Source organism: Neomonachus schauinslandi, chromosome 15, assembly GCF_002201575.2.
Source record: "Neomonachus schauinslandi chromosome 15, ASM220157v2, whole genome shotgun sequence".
Taxonomy (NCBI): Eukaryota; Metazoa; Chordata; class Mammalia; order Carnivora; family Phocidae; genus Neomonachus; species Neomonachus schauinslandi.
In genome coordinates this window covers 47542195-47564320 of record NC_058417.1, presented here as the reverse complement: position 1 = coordinate 47564320, position 22126 = coordinate 47542195, and the positions used below count along the sequence as shown (strand labels likewise).

At 37.9% G+C, this 22126-nt stretch overlaps 1 protein-coding gene across 1 annotated transcript in view; it reads right to left on the bottom strand.

The window, feature by feature from the left end:
* Positions 1–22126, bottom strand: part of CEP112 (centrosomal protein 112) — a 409030-nt gene that overhangs the window by 231491 nt on the left and 155413 nt on the right. The window contains exon 17 of the mRNA XM_044921845.1: positions 11665–11800. Coding sequence (XP_044777780.1) covers positions 11665–11800 — 136 coding nt within the window. The remainder of the gene's footprint in view (positions 1–11664; positions 11801–22126) is intronic.

Genomic DNA, 22126 nt, shown 5'->3' with positions numbered 1-22126 from the left:
TTTGCATGGCAAGCCAGTGGATTCTCCAAGTGCAAAGCTAATATCATGTAGCTGATGACTGTAAAAAAAAAAAAGGAATCGAATTTAAAATCAGATATATAGCAGCAAATACAATTTAATGAGGATGTATTTTCAAGGGGAGAAAAATTAACTACAAGTCAAGTGGCTAGTGGAAGCCCCAGGAGGAACTAGTTAGCTGACATTCATGCAGTTTATAAGATTAAGAAGTTTCACTTTAGAATTCCTGCCAGTACTTCAAAAAACATAGCTGTCTTTTTCAGTCACAGAGAATAGGTAAATATAGAACACTATTTCTTTTAAAAATACGATTATATACATATATGTGGAAAATTCTACCACAGTAGTACATTTTCACAATTAAAATATGTATATTTTACATAACTAATTGCTGACAGCTAACATTTATAATAGATTTCACCATTGGAGTAAAAATTAGGTTATTGAAGCAATCTTAAATGAGATAAAAAGTTCTTCAAAGTGAAAGAAACAGTGTGAAGCAATTTTTTTTTTTTAAACTTTCTCTGTTCCATTTTCTCTCCTGGGCCTCATTTTTGAAATAGCAATTTGCTTTCAAAAACAAACTCAAAGCTTTTATTTTTTTTTAATTCAAATTCCCATTGTCTGCTATCTGCAGCAGTTTCCAAATGGAAAAAGATGCCCTAAGTTCTGCTGGCTTTTACACAAAAGATTTTAGTAAGAAGAGAAAAGAGCAGTTCAAGACAACAACAGAAAGGAAGACTGTTAAAAAAAATACTATGGAAAATCTGAAAACATCATGATTCTCCAAATAATGAATCTGCTGATTTTTTAAGAATTTGAGCTATATCAGATGCACACATTTTAATCGATTGATAATCTGGAGTAGAGGACTTCTAATTTACCATGTTTTGACATATATATTTTACTTAATATTTGTTAAAATTTGCCAGGTAAGAATTGATTCGTGAATGAGCCCAGCTATATGGATTTCATCATTAATGATGTTCTTATTGTTACACTCACACCAAAGGTGCTTTCTCTAGGGGAACCCTCCTACACTGTTGGTGGGAATGCAAGCTGGTGCAACCACTCTGGAAAACAGTATGGAGGTTCCTTAAAAAGTTGAAAATAGAGCTACCATACGATCCAGCAATTGCACTACTGGGTATTTACCCCAAAGATACAAATGTAGGGATCCAAAAGGGTACGTGCACCCCGATGTTTATAGCAGCAATGTGCACAATAGCCAAACTGTGGAAAGAGCCAAGATGTCCATCAACAGATAAATGGATAAAGAAGAGGTGGTATATATATACAATGGAATATTATGCCGCCATCAAAAGGAATGAGATCTTACCATTTGCAACAATGTGGATAGAACTGGAGGGTGTTATGCTGAGCAAAATAAGTCAATCAGAGAAAGACATGTATCATATGACCTCACTGATATGAGGAATTCTTAATCTCAGGAAACAAACTGAGGGTTGCTGGAGTGGGCGGGGGGAGGGATGGGTTGGCTGGTATGTGGGAGGGTATGTGTTATGGTGAGTGCTGTGAATTGTGCAAGACTGTTGAATCACAGATCTGTACCTCTGAAACAAATAATGCAATATATGTTAAGAAAAAAAAAAAGAAGATAGCAGGAGGGGAAGAATGAAGGGGGGGAAATCGGAGGGGGAGACGAACCATGAGAGACGATGGACTCTGAAAAACAAACTGAGGGTTCTAGAAGGGAGGGGGGTGGGAAGATGGGTTAGCCTGGTGATAGGTATTAAAGAGGGCACATTCTGCATGGAGCACTGGGTGTTATACGCAAATAATGAATCATGGAACACTACATCAAAAACTAATGATGTAATATATGGTGATTAACATAATAATAAAAAAAAGAAAAAAGAAACAAAGGTGCTTTCTCTATTTCAGAAACTCAGTTGCACTTGGCAAAACTATTTATGATGGAAACCACTGAAGATTACTTCTTCAACAGAAGACCATCAAAAGAATTTGCTGCTCATCTGCCATCACTGTTATTTTTCAAGGAGCCTAAATCAAGCACCACACTGGGCATATCAGACATGGTGAGGACTATTCACAAAGACAGGACACAGGAGTAGGGTATGTGGAGGAGGGGCGTGCACTCAGTAGGGTCCTTCATGGGATCATTTAACCAGTCCATAGAGATATGATACCTAGAAGACAGGAACACTTGAATTCAACACCCAGAAGTGGGAGAGTCAAATGCATCTGGCAGGATTGGTGAAGCAAATTAGAAGAAGACCATGAGCCAGGCACATAACAGAACAGTCAGACATATGAGGGTAGAAAAATTAAGGGTGGTTCCAGAATTAGTTCCACACATACTATTGTTCATCTTCCCATATTTTATGGCAGTCTTACTCTGTGGCTAGGTAGGGTTCTTAATTTAATGGTTCCTGAAATGACATTATCTCCAGGGCTTTCAGTTTTGCCACACAACTCAGGCTACTCTTTCATCTTAAAAAAAATTTATCAGTTTGAAAGCATTACCATTATTGTATATTAAACTGTTTTCTTAATTTCATTTGCAGATATTTCATTGCTAGTATATAGAAGTATGGCTAAATTTCATATATTGGTCTTGTATCCTGAAAACTTGTTTAAATAATTTATTCTCATATTTCTTGTACAGATTTTGACCATACAGAATGATTATGTCATCTGAAGATGTGTACTTCCTCCTTTCCCATTTATATGTTTGCTCTTTCTTTCTTTCTTTCTATCCCTTCCTTCCTTCCTTTTATTTTCTTTCTTTCTCTCTCTCTCATTACTTTTCTTTCCTTATTTTGCTTTAGTGCACTGGCTAGAATCTCGAATACAATGTTGAAAAAAGTGTCAAAAGCAGACATGGTCTCTTCATTCTTAGGAGGAAAAGCATTAAGCCCTTCAACATTAAGTATACTAGCCACAGAGTTTTCATAGATGTCCTTTATTAGGTTAAGTAAGTTTGCTTCTAGTCTTAATTTGCCATGAATTTTTTAAATCATGAATGGTGTTGAACTTTTTAAATGTTTTTTCTGCCTCTACTGAGATGATCATGTTGTTTTATCCTTTATTAATATGTTAATAAGCCAATTAATTGACTTTCAATTAATGTCACATAACATATTTATATGTTTAACATATGTTATATGTTTTAACATTTCAATGTTAAAACCACCTGGGATTCCTGGAATAAATCCCACTTGATTGTGATGTATTATCATTTTTATATGTTTCTAGACTCCATTTCCTAAAATATCATTAAGGATTTTTGTGTCTATATTCATGACAGGTAGTATTTTGTAGTTTTCTTGTAGTATCTTTGGCTTTGATAATAGAGTACTACTGGCCTTATAGAATGAACTGGAAAGTGTTCCTTCCTCCTCAATTTTCTGAAAGAGTTTTCAAAAAACTAAAATTTTATTTTCTTTACTATTTGATGGAAACCACCAGTGAAGCCATCTGGCCCTGGGCTTTTCTTTGTGAAAAGATTTTTGATTGTCAATTAAATATCTTTATTATATGACAATTCAGACTTTCTATCTCTTCTTGAGACAGTTTTAGTAATTTGCATCTTTCTGTGAATTTGTCCATTTCACCTGAGTTTTGTTTTCACAACCTTATAATTCTTTCATTTTCTATAGACCAGTAATGGTGTCCTCTCCTCTTTTATTCCCAACCTTATTAATTTGTTTCTTCTCACTTTTTCCCCCATCAGTCCTGCTAAAGATTTGTCAATTTTGTTGATCTTTTCAAAGAACCAACTTTTGACTTCATTAATTTTCTCTATTTTTTTTTGCTTTCTACTTCTTTGCTTTCTGCAAAAATACAAAAATATTTAGTATCTCCCTTCTCCTTGCCTGGGCTGAAACTTGCTTTTCTTTTTGTGGTTTCTTAAGATGAAGTTAACATTACTGATTTGAGAACTTTCTTTTGGGATATAGATGTTTAAAGCTATAAACTTTTCTCTAAGTACTGCTTTAGCTGCATTCCATAAATTTTGATATGCCATGTTGTTTTAATACAGTTCAAAATATTTCATAATTTTCCTTGTAATATCTTCTTTGGCCCATGAGTTATTTATAAGCATGTTATTTAATTCCCAAATATGTGGGGACTTCCCAGATTTCTTATTGTTGTTTACTTCTAATTTATTTTCATTGGGGTCAAAGAACACATTTTGCATGACTTTAATCCTTTTAAAAGTTATTGAGAATTGCTTTGCATCCAAGCATATGGTCTCTCCTGGGGAATGTCCCTCAAGAGCCTCTATGGAGTGATTACTGGGTGGAGTGACTTAAATACCCCCCACATCTCCGACTCACTCCTGACTGGCACAATCCAAACACACCCAACACAGCACAGCAAAGGCTTTGGAACTTAACTGAAACTGGAACCCACCCATAGAAGATGAGACAGGACTTTCACTTTGAAATAAACTGGGTTGATGATCTGCTGAAACAAAAAACTCAAGATCATCTAGGCAATTCTAACCTTACTCAGAGAGTATATTTATACATCAGGATTTTGAGACTCATCCATGTTGTGGGCATCAGTAGTTCATTCCTTTATACTGCTGAGTAGTATTCCATTCCATTCCATTCCATATACTGCATTTTGATTGTTCTTTCAACTTTTTAAAAAAGATTTTATTTATCTACTTTAGAGAGAGAGGGAGAGAGAGACAGAGTGCACGCACATGAGCAGGGGAAGGGGCAGAGGAATCATAAGCAGGCTCCACATTCAGCGCGGAGCCCGACACAGGGCTCAATCTCACAACCCTGAGATCATGTCCTCAGCTAAAATCAAGAATCGGATGCTTAGATTGTTCAACTTTTGAGGAACATTTGGGTTGTTCAAGTTTGGGGCTATTGTGAATAAAACTGCTGTCAACATTTATGTACAAGTATTTGTTGTATTTGTCTTCATTTCTCTTGGTTAAGCACATAGGATGGAATGATTGACAGATGGTCACTGAATGTTTAACTTTTTAAGAAATTGGCACATTTTCCACCAGCAGTATGTCACGGCTTCATTTGATCACATCTTCACCAACATTCAGCATTATCAACCAATCTTTATAATTTTAAACATTCTAGTAAGCATATCCAGTGCCACTTCATTTGATTTTAATTTCCCTGAAGATTGATATTGAACATCTTTCATGTGCTTATTAGTCCTTTGTATATATTTTTTCTGTAAGGTGTCCAAAATTTTGCCTATTTTTAACTGGGTTGTTTGTCTTCTTATTACTGAGTTGTAAGATTTATATTTTAGATACAAGTTCTTGGAAATACTTGTGAATCTCTTCTCCCATCCTCTGGCTTGCCTTATTTCCTTTTGTTGTTGTTGTTGTTGTTGTTTTACTTTTTTATTGTTATACATTACATTACATCTTTAGTTTTTGATGTAGTGTTCCATGATTCATTGTTTGTGCATAACACCCAGTGCTCCATGCAGAACGTGCCCTCTTTAATACCCATCACCAGGCTAACCCGTCCTCCCAACACCCTCCCCTCTAGAACCCTCACTTTGTTTTTCAGAGTCCATCGTCTCTCATGGTTTGTCTCCCCCTCCGATTTCCCCCCCTTCATTCTTCCCCTCCTACTATCTTCTTCTTCTTTTTTTTTTTCTTAACAGGTCTGTTGCCAATCTAATGTTTCTACCATTGTAGGTTATATATCTCTTCTCCCGAGCTGCTTTCAGGATTTTCTCTTTGTCTCTGAGACTCCTAAGTTTTACCATTAGATGTTGGGGTGTTGACCTATTTTTGTTGATTTTTGAGAGGGGTTCTCTGTGCCTCCTGGATTTTGATGCCTGTTTCCTTCCCCAAATTAGGGCATTTCTCTGCTATAATTTGCTCCAATATACCTTCTGCCCCTCTCTCTCTTTCTTCTTCTTCTGGGATCCCAATTATTCTAAATTGTTTCATCTTATGGTATCGCTTCTCTCTCGAATTCTCCCCCCTGCTCCAGTAGTTGTTTATCTCTCTTTTTCTCAGCTTCTTTATTTTCCATCATTTGGTCTTCTATATCACTGATTCTCTCTTCTGCCTCATTTATCCTAGCAGTTAGCGCCCCCATTTTTGATTGCACCTCATTAATAGCCTTTTTGATTTCAACTTGGTTAGATTTTAGTTCTTTTATTTCTCCAGAAAGGGTTTCTCTGATAACTTCCATGCTTTTTCTAGCCCAGCTAGTATCTTTAAAGTGATGATTCTGAATTCTAGATCCGACATCGTACTAATGTCTGTATTGAGTAGGACCCTGGCAGTCGGTACTACCTCTTGTTCTTTTTGTTGAGGTGATTTTTTTCCGTCTTGTCATTTTGTCCAGAGGAGAATAGATGAATGAGAGAACAAAATGCTAACAGGGTAACAATGTCCCCAGAAAATATACTCTAAACAAATCAGAAAAGACCTGAAGCCGGGGGGAAAGAAAGGGAAAGAAAGAAAAAAGAAAAAGAAAAACAAACAAAAACAGAACAAAAAAAAAAAACCAGAATATGATCAAATATGATCAGGCTGGTGTATAGATCAGTGCCACACCTTAGATTTTGGGTGTATTTTGGTCTGTTAGATGAAAGTGCCTCCCAAAATTTCAAAGAAAGAAAAACTTTTATATATGTACAAAAATAAGGGTTGGTATGATGAAGGGATGGAATATGACTGTAAAGATGAAAATGATAAAAAATTTTATAAAAGGAATTGATAAGAAGTTGTTTGAAAAAAGAAAGAAGAGGATTAAACAAAAAGAAAAAAAAGGGAGAGAATATGATCAGGCAGGAGAGTAGAACAAAGCCATACACTAGAGATTTAGGGTATATTTTGATCTGTTAGAAGAAACTGTATCTCAAAATTTTAAAGAGAGAACAAGTTATATATATATCTGCCAAAAATAAGGGTAACTACTATGAAGGGACAGAATATGACTCTAAAAATGAAAAATAAAAACGTTTTTTAAAAAAGGGATTGATAAGATGTTGGTTGAAAAAGGGAAAAAGAAAAATTTAAAAAAAAATTAACTTTGAAAGACTAAAGAATCATGGTAAAAAAGCCATGGATTTTATGTGCATTACTCCCCTAGCGCTGGAGTTCTGCCGTTCTCATTGATCGGTAAACTTGGTCTTGGCTGGCTGATCTTCTGGGGGAGGGGCCTGTTGCCGTGGTTCCCAAATGTCTTTGCCGGAGGCAGAAATGTCCCACCCTTGCCAGTCCGGGCTAAGTAATCTGCTCGGGTTTGCTCTCGGGAGCTTTTGTTCCCTGCAAGCTTTCCGTACAGCCCTGGAGGATGGGAGTGAAAATGGCGGCCTCCCAATCTCTGCCCCGGAGGAGCCTATAACTCAGGGCCCCACTCCCCAGTGAGCCCCCAGAGAAAAGCAGTCACTCCCGTCTCCCCAGTCTCCGGCTGCACTCCGTGCTCACCCAGCCTGTGACTGAGCATTTCTATCTCTGGCACACGACCCCGTGTGGAGTCTCCAAACCCAGCAGATTCCTGCAGTGCACTCCCACGGCACTCCTCCCAGGGGAGGAAGGGGAGTCTCCCCGGATCTGCCACTTGTTGGGTCCCTGCTGGAGGAGCAGTGGCCCGACTGTGCCATGGATCATGGTTTATGGCAACCCCGAGCTGAGAGCCCATGCCTCAGCTCTATCTCTGCAGCCGGCTTCCCCGCTCCGATACCTGGGAGTTCTGCCACACTCAGGCACCCTCGGTCTTTCTGTGACCCCGAGGGTCCTGAGACCACACTATCCCACGAGGGTTCCACCCCCCGCTTAGCCACTCGAGCGACGTCCCTCAGCGGAGCTGACTTCTAAAAGTTCCGATTTTGTGCTCCACGGCTCTATCACTTGCCAGAAGCGGCCAATGGAGGCCCCCTCCCCCGCCGTCTATCCTCCTGAATATCGCCTCGGATTCACTTCTCCACACGTCCGACCTTCCAGAAAGTGGTCGCTTTTCTGTTCAGAGAGTTGTTGCTATTCCTTTCTTCGATCTCCTGTTGAGTTTGTAGGTGTTCAGAATGGTTTGATCCCTATCCAGCTGAATTCCTGAGACCAGACGAAATCCAGGTCTCCTACTCCTCCGCCATCTTGCTCTGCCCCTCTCCTTTTGTTGTTTTTTAATGGTGTCTTTCAAAGAGCAAAAGTTTTTAATTTTGGTGAAGTGGAATGTAGCAATTTTAACTGAAATTTAATTTCTGGTTTTATTGCATTGTGGTAAAAAATATGTGCTCTCTGTCTTGTCAAGTTTTAGAAACAGAGTTTTTCTTTATGGTCTACTGAGTTTTATAACTGTTTCAAGGGAGTAGGAATGTAATGTGTCATATGTGAAGGGTAGAAAGTAGAAATATAAGTGTTTTATAAGCTGTTATTTAGACCTCCTATTTGTTTGGTTTTTGCCCTCTGATCCATCAAAGATGGAGAAAAATATTAAAGCACCCCAGGACTATTTATGTTAATTTCTCCATATATTCCTAACATTCTTTTCATATTTAAGTATTCTTGCCTTTAGCATGAAAAATATATCAATTTGTCCAGTTTATTAACTTGTATTGATGCTGATTTATTTGATGGTATTACATTCTTTTTTCCTGAATACAAGTGATATATTTTCATCATTTTCTAATATAATTTTTGTGTAAATTAGTCATGTCTTTTATAAATAGCACATGCATGGATTTTAGTCAACTAATCAATATCTTTTTTTACTAAAAGAATTAACCTATTAATATTTATTATTATAGTTATATACTCTGTCTTATTTTGGAAATTTTGTTCTGTTTCTGCTTCTGTTCCTTTGGCAGTTATCTAATCTCAAGTTTTGCCTTATCATCTCAAGATCTTTATGGGAATGTAACCTCTTGTTAATTTTCTTAATGCCTATGTTTCTACATTCCATGGCCAAGAGTTTAGCATACTTTATGCTCCTCTCACCCACTCACTACCCACATCTCCATCCTGATCTTTGTTAATGTACTCAAGAGATTTAGATTTAAATTGTTATATTTTCTACTTTATATACTTTTTTTCCAAAAATCAATAAACATTAGCATTCTTTCTCATAACTGGATTTATAAGAATTGTTAAATTTGTTTCTACTTCATTGGATTCCATTGTTTCCTATTCATCCTTAAATATGATGGTTTAAGGATGTGTGGGATATCTTTTGTTTCATCTCTGGATTCGTTGATGTGTTCATAGAATTTTTTTCCAGAAAAGAAACAAGCGGTATACATTAGATGAGCTCTTACTAAGAATATGTTTTTCTATTGATTTTGCAAGTGAAAAACTCTTTGGTTTTGTATAAAAGTGGGTCACAACCTTCCTCCTTCAAAATTCTGAAACATTACTCCATTATTTTTCTAATTTCTTTGCCAGCTTCATCCTGCCTAGAAACTTGTGGGATTTTCATTTTTATTTTTGAGGTTCAATTCTTTTTCCAGAATGTATCCAGGTTTCACTGCATTAATTTTACTTAAGATGTGTGACCTCTTTCATATAGATCATGTCTTCTTATAAAGATAATACTTTTCTGATTTTTTTCCCTAAATTCTACCCTATATTATCTTCAGAAGTATGCTTTTATTCTTTGACTGCTGAATACAAATGTCTTTTTCTTGCTCTACAGAATGTTCTCACAAGTTCCATGTTGTTTGTTTGTGTTATTCTCCTTTTTTACCCATGAATACTATGACCTGCTAATATTACGTCATCAGCCCCAAGTGGTGCATTCATTGAGCCAAAGGTAGCTGTCATGGTCTCAGCTTCCCTCAGAAGTTGTACTGTCCACTTTCAAATGCCTCATTTTTAGCCTTCTTGACTCTATCCTTTCATTTTTTGCCAGGGACCCCTCCTTCAATATTTTCTGTATTCCTTAAGTGTTAAGGGGATTAGAGAGTTTTGTATGCAGCTCCATTGCATATTTGGACTAAATACACATCCTAGGGCCTGGGCCCTAATGCTAGCAGGGAGCTGGAAGATGCACACCCATGCAGCAGGGGCTGGTCTCCACCTTCTGGCACAAACACTCCACAGGAATCCAGCTTTTGCCCTAGTCAGTGGGTGGGAAAACGGAAGAATGGGATCTCAGAACCCCACTCTCAAAACTCGGATTCCAATTCAATAGGAGTGGAAATCTGAATCAAGAAAATAACAACAAGAAAGCATGGCTCCAAACTAGAAACCGTACAGGGCTCCGTCATAAAACCTTCCACAGGGATGTTTCTACCACCTGGTGTGTGCTTGGGGCTCCTGAGGAAGATAACTCTGGCTGAAAATGAGATCGCAGACAAGACTGCAACATTTTTTAGAATCAAGAAAACTCGAAAATAAACCAAATACCCTTGAATAGGGAAGCTGATAAATGAAATGTGGTATATTCATATGATAAAATATATTCAGTGTTAAAAGGACTGCACTAAATCAACATGGATAGGGCACAGATATATAAAATTAAATATAAAAGAGCAGCCTTGCACCAAGTGGAAAATAAACTCCAGCAGCCAGTTGAAAAAAAAAATTAAATATAAAAGAGCAAATAAGGCATACATAAATCTGTAGTACTCACCTAACTTTTTAAAAATAGATGCACAAAAATTATATATGCATGTAATATCTATATACATATAGAACATATGCATATAAGATACATGAACATTATATATACATACAAACATATAAAAGAGACTGAAATAACACACACTAAATTAATGACAGTGGTTTTCTCCCCAGTGGAGAGGAGAAAGTAGTGTGATTAGATATGAATAACAAAGTAAACTAAAGCTTCATCTGTAATGTTTAAATAAAGAGTGCTGACAATTGTTGAGTCTTCATGATGGGCACCTAGATATTTGTTCCCTTTCTTCTTTCCAAATTTTTTATTTTATCTCAAAACTAAAAAGCATACTCCTTGACTTGTACAAGAACCAGAGACGGTCCCTGTCCTCCTGAAACGCCAGTTGCAAATAATTTGCTGTAACTGATCAATAAAACACTATTTACGGAACATGCACAGGCACAGACATGGGTAACCTGAGCCCTTGCTCTATGGAAATGGCTCACGGAAATTTACTGATAGGCTGATCCACACTCCTAAAGCCAGACCCACTCTTGCCATTCCTACATTTGTAGCTACGACTTTAAAATGACTAGGCTGGCTGGCATTGCTTTAAGGTGAATCAAGGAATCCTGAAGGAGGCAGGAGGACCCATCTCCTTGTCTGCCCCGTTCCTGCTGGATGGCCACCCTTCTCCCTCCATGCACTACCACTGAGGAGTTGCTGATCAGCGCCCACTTGGTGGCCCAGGGGAGCACAGAGCAGGCCTGCCAGAACTGCAGACTGCGGCCTCCTCCCTTCACATATTCTGCGGGGAGCAGGGCACTCAGGGGGCCGGCTAAGCCCTCTCCACCAGGGCCGCCCTCCCTCTCCACGGCTCGGGGCCACCTCTTCTTTCCAGGCTCCAGGGAAGGTGGGTATCCTCCCCTGCCAGGGCTAATATCCCTTTTTCATTCTGAATCTCTGACCCAATTGTATGGCTAATTTTGATACAACCTTTGTGAAGAGTAAATATGTTTCTGTCATATAAAGATCAGAATGTACCTTCTTACTGAGAGAGTGACTTTGCAAACAGATGATCTAGCGGCCTCCTCACCTGCTCTTTCATTTCGGCATACACTTTCTCTGAGTTCAGTTCCACCTGCCGCTTAAACTCTTCCAGAGCAGCGTCTGCCTGCTGGGCCTGCAGCCTCTGAACTTCAGTCACACGCGTCAGCTGTTCCTCTTTTTCCCTGGAAAAGTCCACAGAAGCTTCACAGTTGAAATGTAAAATTAAAGAATGGGGCTTGAATGAAAGAGCAAGATTTAACCCTCTCTAAAGTAACATTCAGATTTCAATTTTTTGATCCAAATTCCATAAAACTTCCCTGTAAAAAGCTGACAATAAAATACTTTGCCTGCAGAAAAAGAGACAGTGTTAGTGTTTTGATGACTACTTTCAAAGATTTCTTTCAAACTACTTTCAACGATTTCCCTAAAAACAAAACCATTTAAACCCATTTATCTCCATCAGCTGATGAATGGATAAACAAGAGAACAGTATAGTTGTACAATGGAATATTATTCAGCCTTAAAAAACACTGAAGTTCTGACACATGCTCCCCCACGGAGAGCCTCAAACACCCCATGCTAAGGGAAAGAAGCCAGATATAAGGGGCAACATACTGTATGAGTCCATTTATGTGAAATACCCAGAATAAATAAATGCTTAGAGACGGGAAATAGATTAGTGGTAGCCAGGGGCTGGGGTGGGGGGGTCAGGGGGGATGGGGAGTGATTGCTAATGCATATAGAGTGTCCTTTCTGGTGATGAAAATGTTATGGAATTAGATCGTGGGGATGGCTGCACATCCTTGTGAATATACTAAAGTCTGCTAAAAGGTGTGCTTTAAAAAAGGATGAATTTTATAGCATGCAAATTATATCTCAATTAAAACAAAACAAAAAAAACAACATACCATTAGAAGTATCTCTAATATGCATGTCTAGCAGGGTGACAGATGCAACAGAGCAAACTGATGGTTTGAGACTGTTCCATTGCCTTCTATTAGACTGGCCTACCGATACCCATCTCATTTATATCTTGAACTCAAGTTATATGGTCAAAAGGGTTCAACAGAACAAGAGAAATCTTTACATATTGAGAGAAGGAAAAAATACAGGCTTTAGGTTATAAGTGCATGAAAGTTAACAATGACTCATACTGAGTTCTGACTACACGCTGGGCAGTGTGCAAAATATTTTTATATATCTTCTCTCCTTTACTCTCATAGCAAACTTTTATAAGAGTATTATTACGCCCCTAGTTTTACAGAGCAGGCAACTGGAGCTTAGAGAGTATTTCCAAGGCAATTACATTTAGTAGCAGATGCAGCCAGGCCCAGTCCCGGCAGGCTGATCCTAGAGCTCATGCTGTTGGCTACTACGCTCTGCTGCTTTCCTGATTTTCCAGACGCCATATTCTATGGTCTGAATGTGTGGAAGTGAGACTAGCGCTCTTCTAAAAGAGGTTCCAGAGAGATCCCATGTCCCTTCCACCAGGTGAGGACACAGTGAGAAGGCACCTGCTATGAACCAAGAAGAGGGTCTTCATCAGAACACAACCATGCTGATGCCTTGATGCTGGACTTCCCAGCCTCCAGAACTGTGAGAAATAAATTTCTGTTGCTTATAAACTACCCAGTCGGCGGTATTTTGTTACAGCACACCGAACAGACTGAGACATCATAAGTAAGATTAACTTGGCTCATCTTCCTTAAATGCAAAAGTTTCCACACATAGAAAACATTATCTCATTAACTATAGTGCCAAAGAATGCTGGGAGATAGGTGATTTAACTCACATGAGTCAAATTTTAGAGAAACATCATGATGGGAAGTTGGAGGGAGACATTTCCCAAACAATGATGCTACTGTCTTTAAAGAGGTGGCAAAAAGTAATTTTGAGTTTTTTGGAATTACTCAGATCTGAGTTTAAACCCCCTCTAAGACACTCAATAATTTTTAGGCTTTCTAATAAGAACATAGATGTGATATAAAGTATCATAATACCAAACTTTCTCCAAAAACATTGAAAACTTTCTCAAAGCTTGAATGCCAAAATACTGATAAGAGCAAGTGTCACCTAGTTTCCTTTTCAGCAGGATTCTCCTGTCCCTCGGTAAAGAAATGTGGCAATGCATATTTAGAGTTTCCCCCCTGTTTGGATAGAATCTGCAAGTAAGTAGCTCTCTGCATACTCCATAGTATGAACATATGCCATATCCACCTTCCCTTTATTTTTCATTATATACCACTTGGGTCAACCTCTTCATACCCACCACACATTCTTCTACTTGAAAATGACCAAATCAATACCTCCCTGTGCTAAAAAAAAAGCAGCTTTTCCACTGAAACCCTTTCTACATGTGTGTTTCACAGGTGGAGCCACCATTTTAATGAGCTAAGGGTTTCACACTCTGCCACAAGGTGTGTGAGGCCCTCCATGAGAGCGAAGCCATTCTAGTCATGCCGCATGCCAGATGTAGTTCCTGCCCGCTGCCTTTTACAGCAATATGGTACAGGATCCTGGAACTTTTTTAAAAAGCTTTTCTTTAAGTGGTTTACTTTAGTTGACTCTTCAACAGGAACCTGAATATCTTGCTGCTCATTTTTCTTCCATGTCGTTAAAATAAAATGTCTTTAATGTTAACTGGTTGCCAAATTCTAAGGCCTTAATGTTTCGTTTCTTTGCCACATAATGTTAATATTAGCTAGTAGACAACGGTGATTAATAACCGGATGTTACACTGAAGACTGATTCAAGAGACATCACCACACAAAGGACTGAGCACTCTGATGGCAATAGGGAATTTCAATTTGGTCTGGTGCATTTTCATTCTTCTTCTATTACTCTGCCCAAGAAGCAGGAAGGCTTGACCAGGGTTTCCCTAATACAAATATTGAATATTTGCTTACATATTGAAATATTTATTAAAAAATAAATATTCAAATATTTGAATACTAAAGCAACAAATGAGAACAACATAAAGTCATATAAGGTATACTGGGTACCATGTCCTAGACCTAGGTTGGCAAATGTGATGGATATTTGCCATAAACATTTTGTCACAAATGTTTAATGGGTATTTTCTCTGGTGTGACAGACCCAAATGACTGAATGGGGCGGCCAAGAATGCTGTGTTAAGAGGATTCTGAGACCAGGCTCAGAGGAAAAGGCTACTGTGGTTGGTGAATAATGTCCCCTTGTAGGGGATAAGGGTTAGGCAGCACAAGAACTACTTCCATGCTACCCAGGGACGACAGTGACTAATTCATCCTATGTTACTCTTTCATTTTTTAGGGCCTTCTAAAAGCACTTGAAAAGACTTTTTCATATCAGGATTACAATTTTTCAAAGGTTTACTTTGCTTGGTCAGTCTGTCCATAAACACAAAAGAAAGTACACTGAACACTATCTGAAAACTTAAAAAATTTATTTATCATATAATTTAAAAATTATGTACCATTACTTAGCCAAAAGAAAATTTTGCTAACACATTTTATAAATCATATGACCAGTGGCTGAAATATCCACTCTGTTCTATGAATGCTATAAGTCAGCTGTTTTACATTTTTTGCCCAAATATTCACATGAGCCATTTAGTTAATGTAAACACTTTCAATTTAATAGCGCAAATATTTTCTCTGTATCATTTCATTCTTACCTACCAAGTTTAGTCACTTACTTTAAAACTAACTTATAGCCACACAAATCAAAGTCATAAACTTTACCTATAATCAGGTATATGTTACAGACCATATTTAAGATATTGTTAAAACCTTGTGTAGTAATGCACATTGCATTTAATTGGTAATTTCTATCATGATTTACAAATAGAAAACATTGATGTATATTAAATACTAAGCATGGGGAAATGAGGAAATCTTCCAACTGGCTTCCAGTCCCACCACACTTGCTAGTAGTAAAGCTAAATATCAAAAAAGGCCTCACTCAGTGTAAATCGACATGACAAACACATTGAGCGCCATTAATATTTAGGAAGTTTCTCTCTTAATATAAATAAAATATCTGTCTTAATTTAAATAAAGAGATGATATTCATTTTAATGAGGGATACATTTTAATATCTACTAAAGTAATGAAGTAGACGTGAAAACGTTCAGCATTTGAAAAAGAGAAAGGTCTGCTTCTCACTAAGAACAGTATTCCTTTTACCATGATTCCGAAGTATGTCCTGTAAGAAGCAAAAAAAAAAAAAAAAAGACTTTGAAGATTATTTTTTCCAGTGGAACTAGCTGTGGGGCCGAGTATAACTGCATCACTCAAATGCCTTAAAGCAGGGCCTCCATGAAGATAAAAAGGTGGGAATAAAATTTGCTTTTTAGTTCTAATTTATTTATAAAATGCAGTAAATTTTCCTCGTCTGAGATATAAAGCATAAAGAAAAAAGAAGCTGCATTCTTATACAACCACAAGCCAGCTCAGATTAAAGGATGTTCTGAAGTGCATGATTATTCCAAAAAGGCAATAAAATGTAGGAGACTAACAGACTACAATTTAGTATTTCTTGAGCTTTACAAGCTAACATTTATATGTGCAGGCCAACCTTAATTTGAAAATCTTCCCTTTGCACATTTCTGTACCAGCACTTTTGATAATGATGGCAGTGATCCAACATATATTTATAAGGCTTCACATTACAGGATACTTCATTTGCTGCCAGCGTGGCATCTCCACTGGAAACTCCAAGAAAAACAGAACAAAACAAAAAAACTTCAAACAAGTCTGAAAACCAACTAGAAGAGTCTCCATTCCCTTTCCAGCTGGGCTGGAAAACAAGACTTTCGAGCAGCTATATCATCTACATTCATGGCTGCTGATTGGCACTCAAGGTGATTAGAGTGAGTCAAAAACATGAAGATACAATTGACTTAAAAGTCATTAAAAATAATATCTTTCACTACACATGATAAATGAAGGAACTTCTTTGGCCTCTTCTTCACATGACTGCTAGGACTAGGGGTCTCTGCTAAATTCTTATTAAAAAAATGGTAAACACTGTGAACAACTAAACATTTGATACTTCAAGAGTCAGAAAGAAACGTGCAGTAAAATGGAAAGTGGTATGCTTCTCAATATTGGGAAAATGACAATACTCCTCAATTGTTCTATAGATTTAACACAATCACTGTTAAAATCCTGGATGGGATTTTGCAGAAATTGACAAGTGGACCCTGAAATTCATATGGAAATACAAGGTACACAGAATTGGCAAAACAATTTTGAAAAAGAAGAACAAAGGTGGAGAACTCACATTTCCTGATTTCAAAACTTATTACAAAGCTAGGTTAATCAAAACAGCATGCTACTGGCATAAGAAAAGACATATAAATCAATGGAATAAAGATTCCAGAAATAAACCCTTACATCGATGCTCAGAGAACTTTTGGCAAGGGTGCCAAGACAATTCAATGGAGAAAGAACAGTCTGTACAACAAATGGTGCTGGGACAACCGGATATCCATTTATCCAAAAGAATAAAGTTGGATTCCTTCTTTACACAATACACAAAAAGTAACTCAAGATAAACCACAGACCTAAATGTAAGAGCTAAAAATATAAAGCTCTTAGAAGAAAACAGGAGTAAATTTGGGTGACTTTGAGCTAAGCAAAGCCTTCTTAGATATAACACCAGAAGCATAAACAAGAAAATAAAATATAGATCAACAGCTTCAGCAAATTTAAAAACCTCTTGTGCTCCTAGGGATATCATCAAAAGTGAAAAGAAAATCCACAGAAGAGGAGAAAATACTTGCCAGTCATGTATCTGAAAAGAGACTTATATCAAGAATACATAAATAACACTTACAAATCAAGAGTGAAAAAAAATAAAGAACACAATTTAAAGATAGGTGAAGAATCTGAATAGACGTTTCTCCAAAGAAGATATACAGTTGGCCATAAACCCATGAAAGGTCACTCAATAGCATTAGTGATCACCAAAAACTGCAATTCAAAACCACAATGAGGTATCATTATACAACCTCTCTTATGGCTGTAATCAAAAGACAGATAGGAACAAGTGTTGTTTGTTTTGTTTTGTTCTGTTTTGCATTTACCCTGTGTGGGCTTTGTTTAGCTTCTTGAATCCATATAATTATGTCTTTCATAAGACTGGAAGATTTTGGCTATTATTTATTAAAATATTTTGCTTCTGGGGCACCTGGGTGGCTCAGTCGTTAAGCATCTGCCTTCAGCTCAGGTCATGATCCCAGGGTCCTGGGATCGAGCCCCGCATCGGGCTCCCTGCTCCGTGGGGAGCCTGCTTCTCCCTCTCCCACTCCTCCTGCTTGTGTTCCCTCTCTCACTGTGTCTCTCTCTGTCAAAGAAATAAAATCTTTAAAAAATAAAAATAAAATAAAATATTTTGCTTCTATTATTCTATTCCCTCTACTTCTGTGACTCAAATATAATTTATACATTGTGATTATCCTACAAGGTCCTGCAGCTCATTTTTTTAGTACATTTTTCTCTTTGTCCTCAGATTGGCTGATTTCTATTGATTTATCTTCATGTTCATTGAATCTTCTTTTTCTCCACTCTGTTGTTATATTCAGCCCACATTTTAAATTTCAAACGTTGTATTTTTCACTGTTCTTCTGTTGAGATTTCCCAATTTCTCACTCGTTACTACCAATTTTTCTTAATGTCCTGGAGCACAACTATAATAGCTACTTTAAATTTTTTATCTGCTAAACCTAGCATCTAATTCATCCTGAGGTGGTTTCCACTGATTATTTTCTTGAGAATACATAGGTTATGTTACCTATTTCTTCTTATGTCGAGTAATTTTGGCTTGTATCTTTATGAATGAGACATTGTAGAGAGAGTGGATTCTGTTATTTTCCTCTGAATAGTATTAATGGTATTAATAGTATTAATACAATTAATTTCAATTGTTTGTTTTTAGCAGGCAGTTAACTTGGCTGAATTCAAACTATAAATTCTTGATGTCATTATGGTTTTGCAACTATATTTTTTAATATATTGTAGACATATTTCTAAACCAATAAATGTAGCTTATCTACAAAAAAAAAAAAAAGCCTATAAATTCTGTCTCCTCTGTAGGTGACAAAAGTTCATATATAAACTCAGCTCTTTTAGTATTACCTGGGCTGCTTAGAGTTCTCTCCAACCACGCATGTTTCAGGGATCAGTCAGAAATACGGACCAAAATTATACAAAGAATTTGGGCTTCCCATCCCGCTTCTTCACTTATTTCTTGGGTATCTCTCCATATTACTTTGCCAGTGGTTGCCCCATTCTTTCATCTGGTTCTTCAAGCACTAAGATCACAGTGCTCACAAATTCTAATTGTCCCATATGGCACCAAATGTGGAAGAATAAATACTATAAAAATGGGAAACTCACCTTTCCTTCTTCTAACTATCTCTTTGTGTTGATTCATTCTCCAGGGCCATCAGGTAGTTGTATTTTATATTTTGTGCAGAGCTTCTATTTGTGGGAGGATTAGTCTGATAGGAGCTTACTTGGCCATAATATAAACTGGAACCCTTCCCCCTTTTTGTTGTTTTGACTGGCAGATTACTATTCATTCTTTAGGGGGTTCAAATGCCAACTCTTTGGATAGAATTGCTAGGTACTTCTTTTGCCCTATTAGCACTTTTTATATACTGCTACTATAGCTTTTTTTTTTTTTTCCAGGAAGGGTCATAGTTTTATTGCTGGGTTTCAAGGAAGAGGCTCAAATCTACCCAATTTCCCTCAGCTTGGCCACCAAGTCCTCCGTGGTCTCCACCTTGACGCCAGCTGTATGCAGGGGCCGGTCCTCCACACTAACCACAGAGAGCTTGGAGGTCAGGTCCACACTCAGGTCTCCCGGTTTGATGTCCTCAATCTTCTTGGCTTTCACAATGTTGGGCAATGTGGCATAGCGGGGTTCGTTGAGCTGTGGCAGGCAGCTTCAGGTGCAAGGTCTCCAGGCCCCCATCCAACTCCTGCTCCACTTTCACCTTGTCCCTTCCACTTTCACCTTGTCCCTTCTAGTGTCACCTGGGAGGTGAATGTACCCTGTGGCCGGTTTAGAAATCCAGCTGTCATCTGCCCTGTTTGGTTACAGTCACAGCATTTTATATGTACCATTACAGTTGTTAATTTATACATTTATCTTTCCTAGGATAATGAAATCTCTTTGAAGCTAGGGGAATGGAGGATGTGGGGACACAACCGTGTCTTCCTCATATTTATATTATATACCTGGAGCATACTACATGTATAGAATAATTCAACATTTGTTTCATAAATTTATATTATATCATCTAGATAGAACCAGAGCAAAACCATGGAACATAACAAATTCCTCAACCTCAGCACTACTGACATTTCTGGTCAGATAATTCCTTATTGTGGGGACCTGTTGGGTGCATTGTGCTATGTTTAGCAGCATCCCTGGCCTCTGCTCACTAGATCCCAGTGATAATGTCCCACCCCCAATTCTGACAACCCCCAAATGTCCATAAACATGCTGAATATGCCCCGGAGGGGCAAAATCATGCCTGATTGAGAACCACTAGGCCAGAAAGTATGGTTCTTTATCAAATTCCATGGAGTGAAAGAAGCCTTAGGTATCCTTTGGTTTCTGGGTGTATGATTTTCAAACAAGGTTTAGAATACTGGTAATGGGGAATAACCCAAAATAAAGCAATTACCACCCAACTTCTTAGAGAATTCAATGCCTTACAATGCTTATACATGACTAGAATGGCTCCATCACCAGGAATCTGCTGGTTCCTACAGCATGTGCCTTATAGGTGTTTTTGAACTAGAGAGAGAAGACTCAGATAATCCTAAACTGATGATGACAATGATGATGATAATGATGATGATGATATGCTTGCATAGCTCTTTACAGTTTATGAGTTTTTGCATGTATTTTCCCAACTAGGTATATATTTCTCTCTTCTTTAAAGATTTTATTTATTTATTTGAGATAGAGAGAGTGCACGAGTAGGGGGAGGGGCAGAGGGAAAGAGACAAGTGGACTCCCCGCAAAGTGCGAGCCCAATATGGGGCTCAATCCCAGGATCCTGGGATCATGACCTGAGCTGAGGTCAGATGCTCAACCAACTGAGCCACCCAGGCACCCCTAGATATATATTTCTAATGGAAAATTTTATTTCATTTTATTTTTTTAAAGATTTTATTTATTTATTTGTCAGAGAAAGAGGGAGACAGATTGAGAGCGCAAGCAGGAGAGCGGCAGGCAGAGGGAGAAGCAGGCCTCCTGTGGAGCAGGGAGCCTGATGCAGGACTCAATCCAGGACCCTGGGATCATGACCTGAGCTGAAGGCAGACACTCAACCGACGAAGCCACCCAGGCGTCCCTCTAATGGAAAATTTTAAAGAGGAAGTAAAAACTAATAGGGGCAAAACTGATATCTATAATTAATTAAGAGAGTATACTTTGCATGGTAATTGTACTTAACATATATAGATTTTTCAGTGTCAAGGAAGGAATGTTTTTGTAATTATCTAGTTGGACTGGTGCCATGATTTGTTCCTTTAGTTTATCAAATGACCTTTGATAGGTGGCAGAAGAGAGTGAATCTAGATATGAAAGGAAGAGAAGTAGTTAAGTCTTAAAAAGGCAAACTCTGAAAGGCAAACTGAATGACATCCAAAAATCTCAAGTGGAGGAATAGTTCATATATGAACAAGAGATAAAAAGTTCTTGTTGCACAGAATGAAAAGGTGATTGTTGAGATTATCAGCATTATGGACATGATGTGGGCAGATAGAGGTAATTCAGTAATGAAGTCCATGGAGCTATATATGAAAGTAGCTTGGTGTATCAGTTTCCTGTGGCTGCTGTAACAAATTACCACACACTGAGTAGTCTAAAACAATAGGAATTTATTCTCTCTTAGTTATGGAAGCCAAAAGTCTCTAATCAAGGAGTCAGCAGCACTGCACTTCCTCTGGAAGCTCTAGGGGAGAATCCATTTCCTGACACTTACAACTTCTGGAGACTGCTGGCATCCTTGGCTTGTGAATATATCTCTCTCTGATGCATCTTCACATCACCTTCTCCTCTATGTCCCTTCTCCACAGTGTCTCTCTTATAAAGATGCTCATGACTGGCTTTAGGACCCACCTAGACAATCTCCTCATCTCAAGATCTTTAACTCAGTTACATCTGCAGAGATCCTCTTTTTAAATAAGAACATTCACAAGTTCTGAAGATTAGGATATGGACATATCTTTTTGGGGGCCACCAATCAGCCCGCTACACATGTGTTGATAAGGTATAGTCTACTTTATGTTTTCGGGCTCTGATAATAGCCCTAGATCAAACTTCTGCTCATCTCTGAAACACAGAAGTCTTTACTTCAAATACACTATATCAAAGAGCCCATGTGGAGTGACATCATCAAGATGGTGACATAAATCATTTCCAACTTCAGTGCCTCTCACCAGAAGACCAACCAGCAACTATCCATAGACTTGACACCGTTGTGAAAATCCCAGACCCAAGGA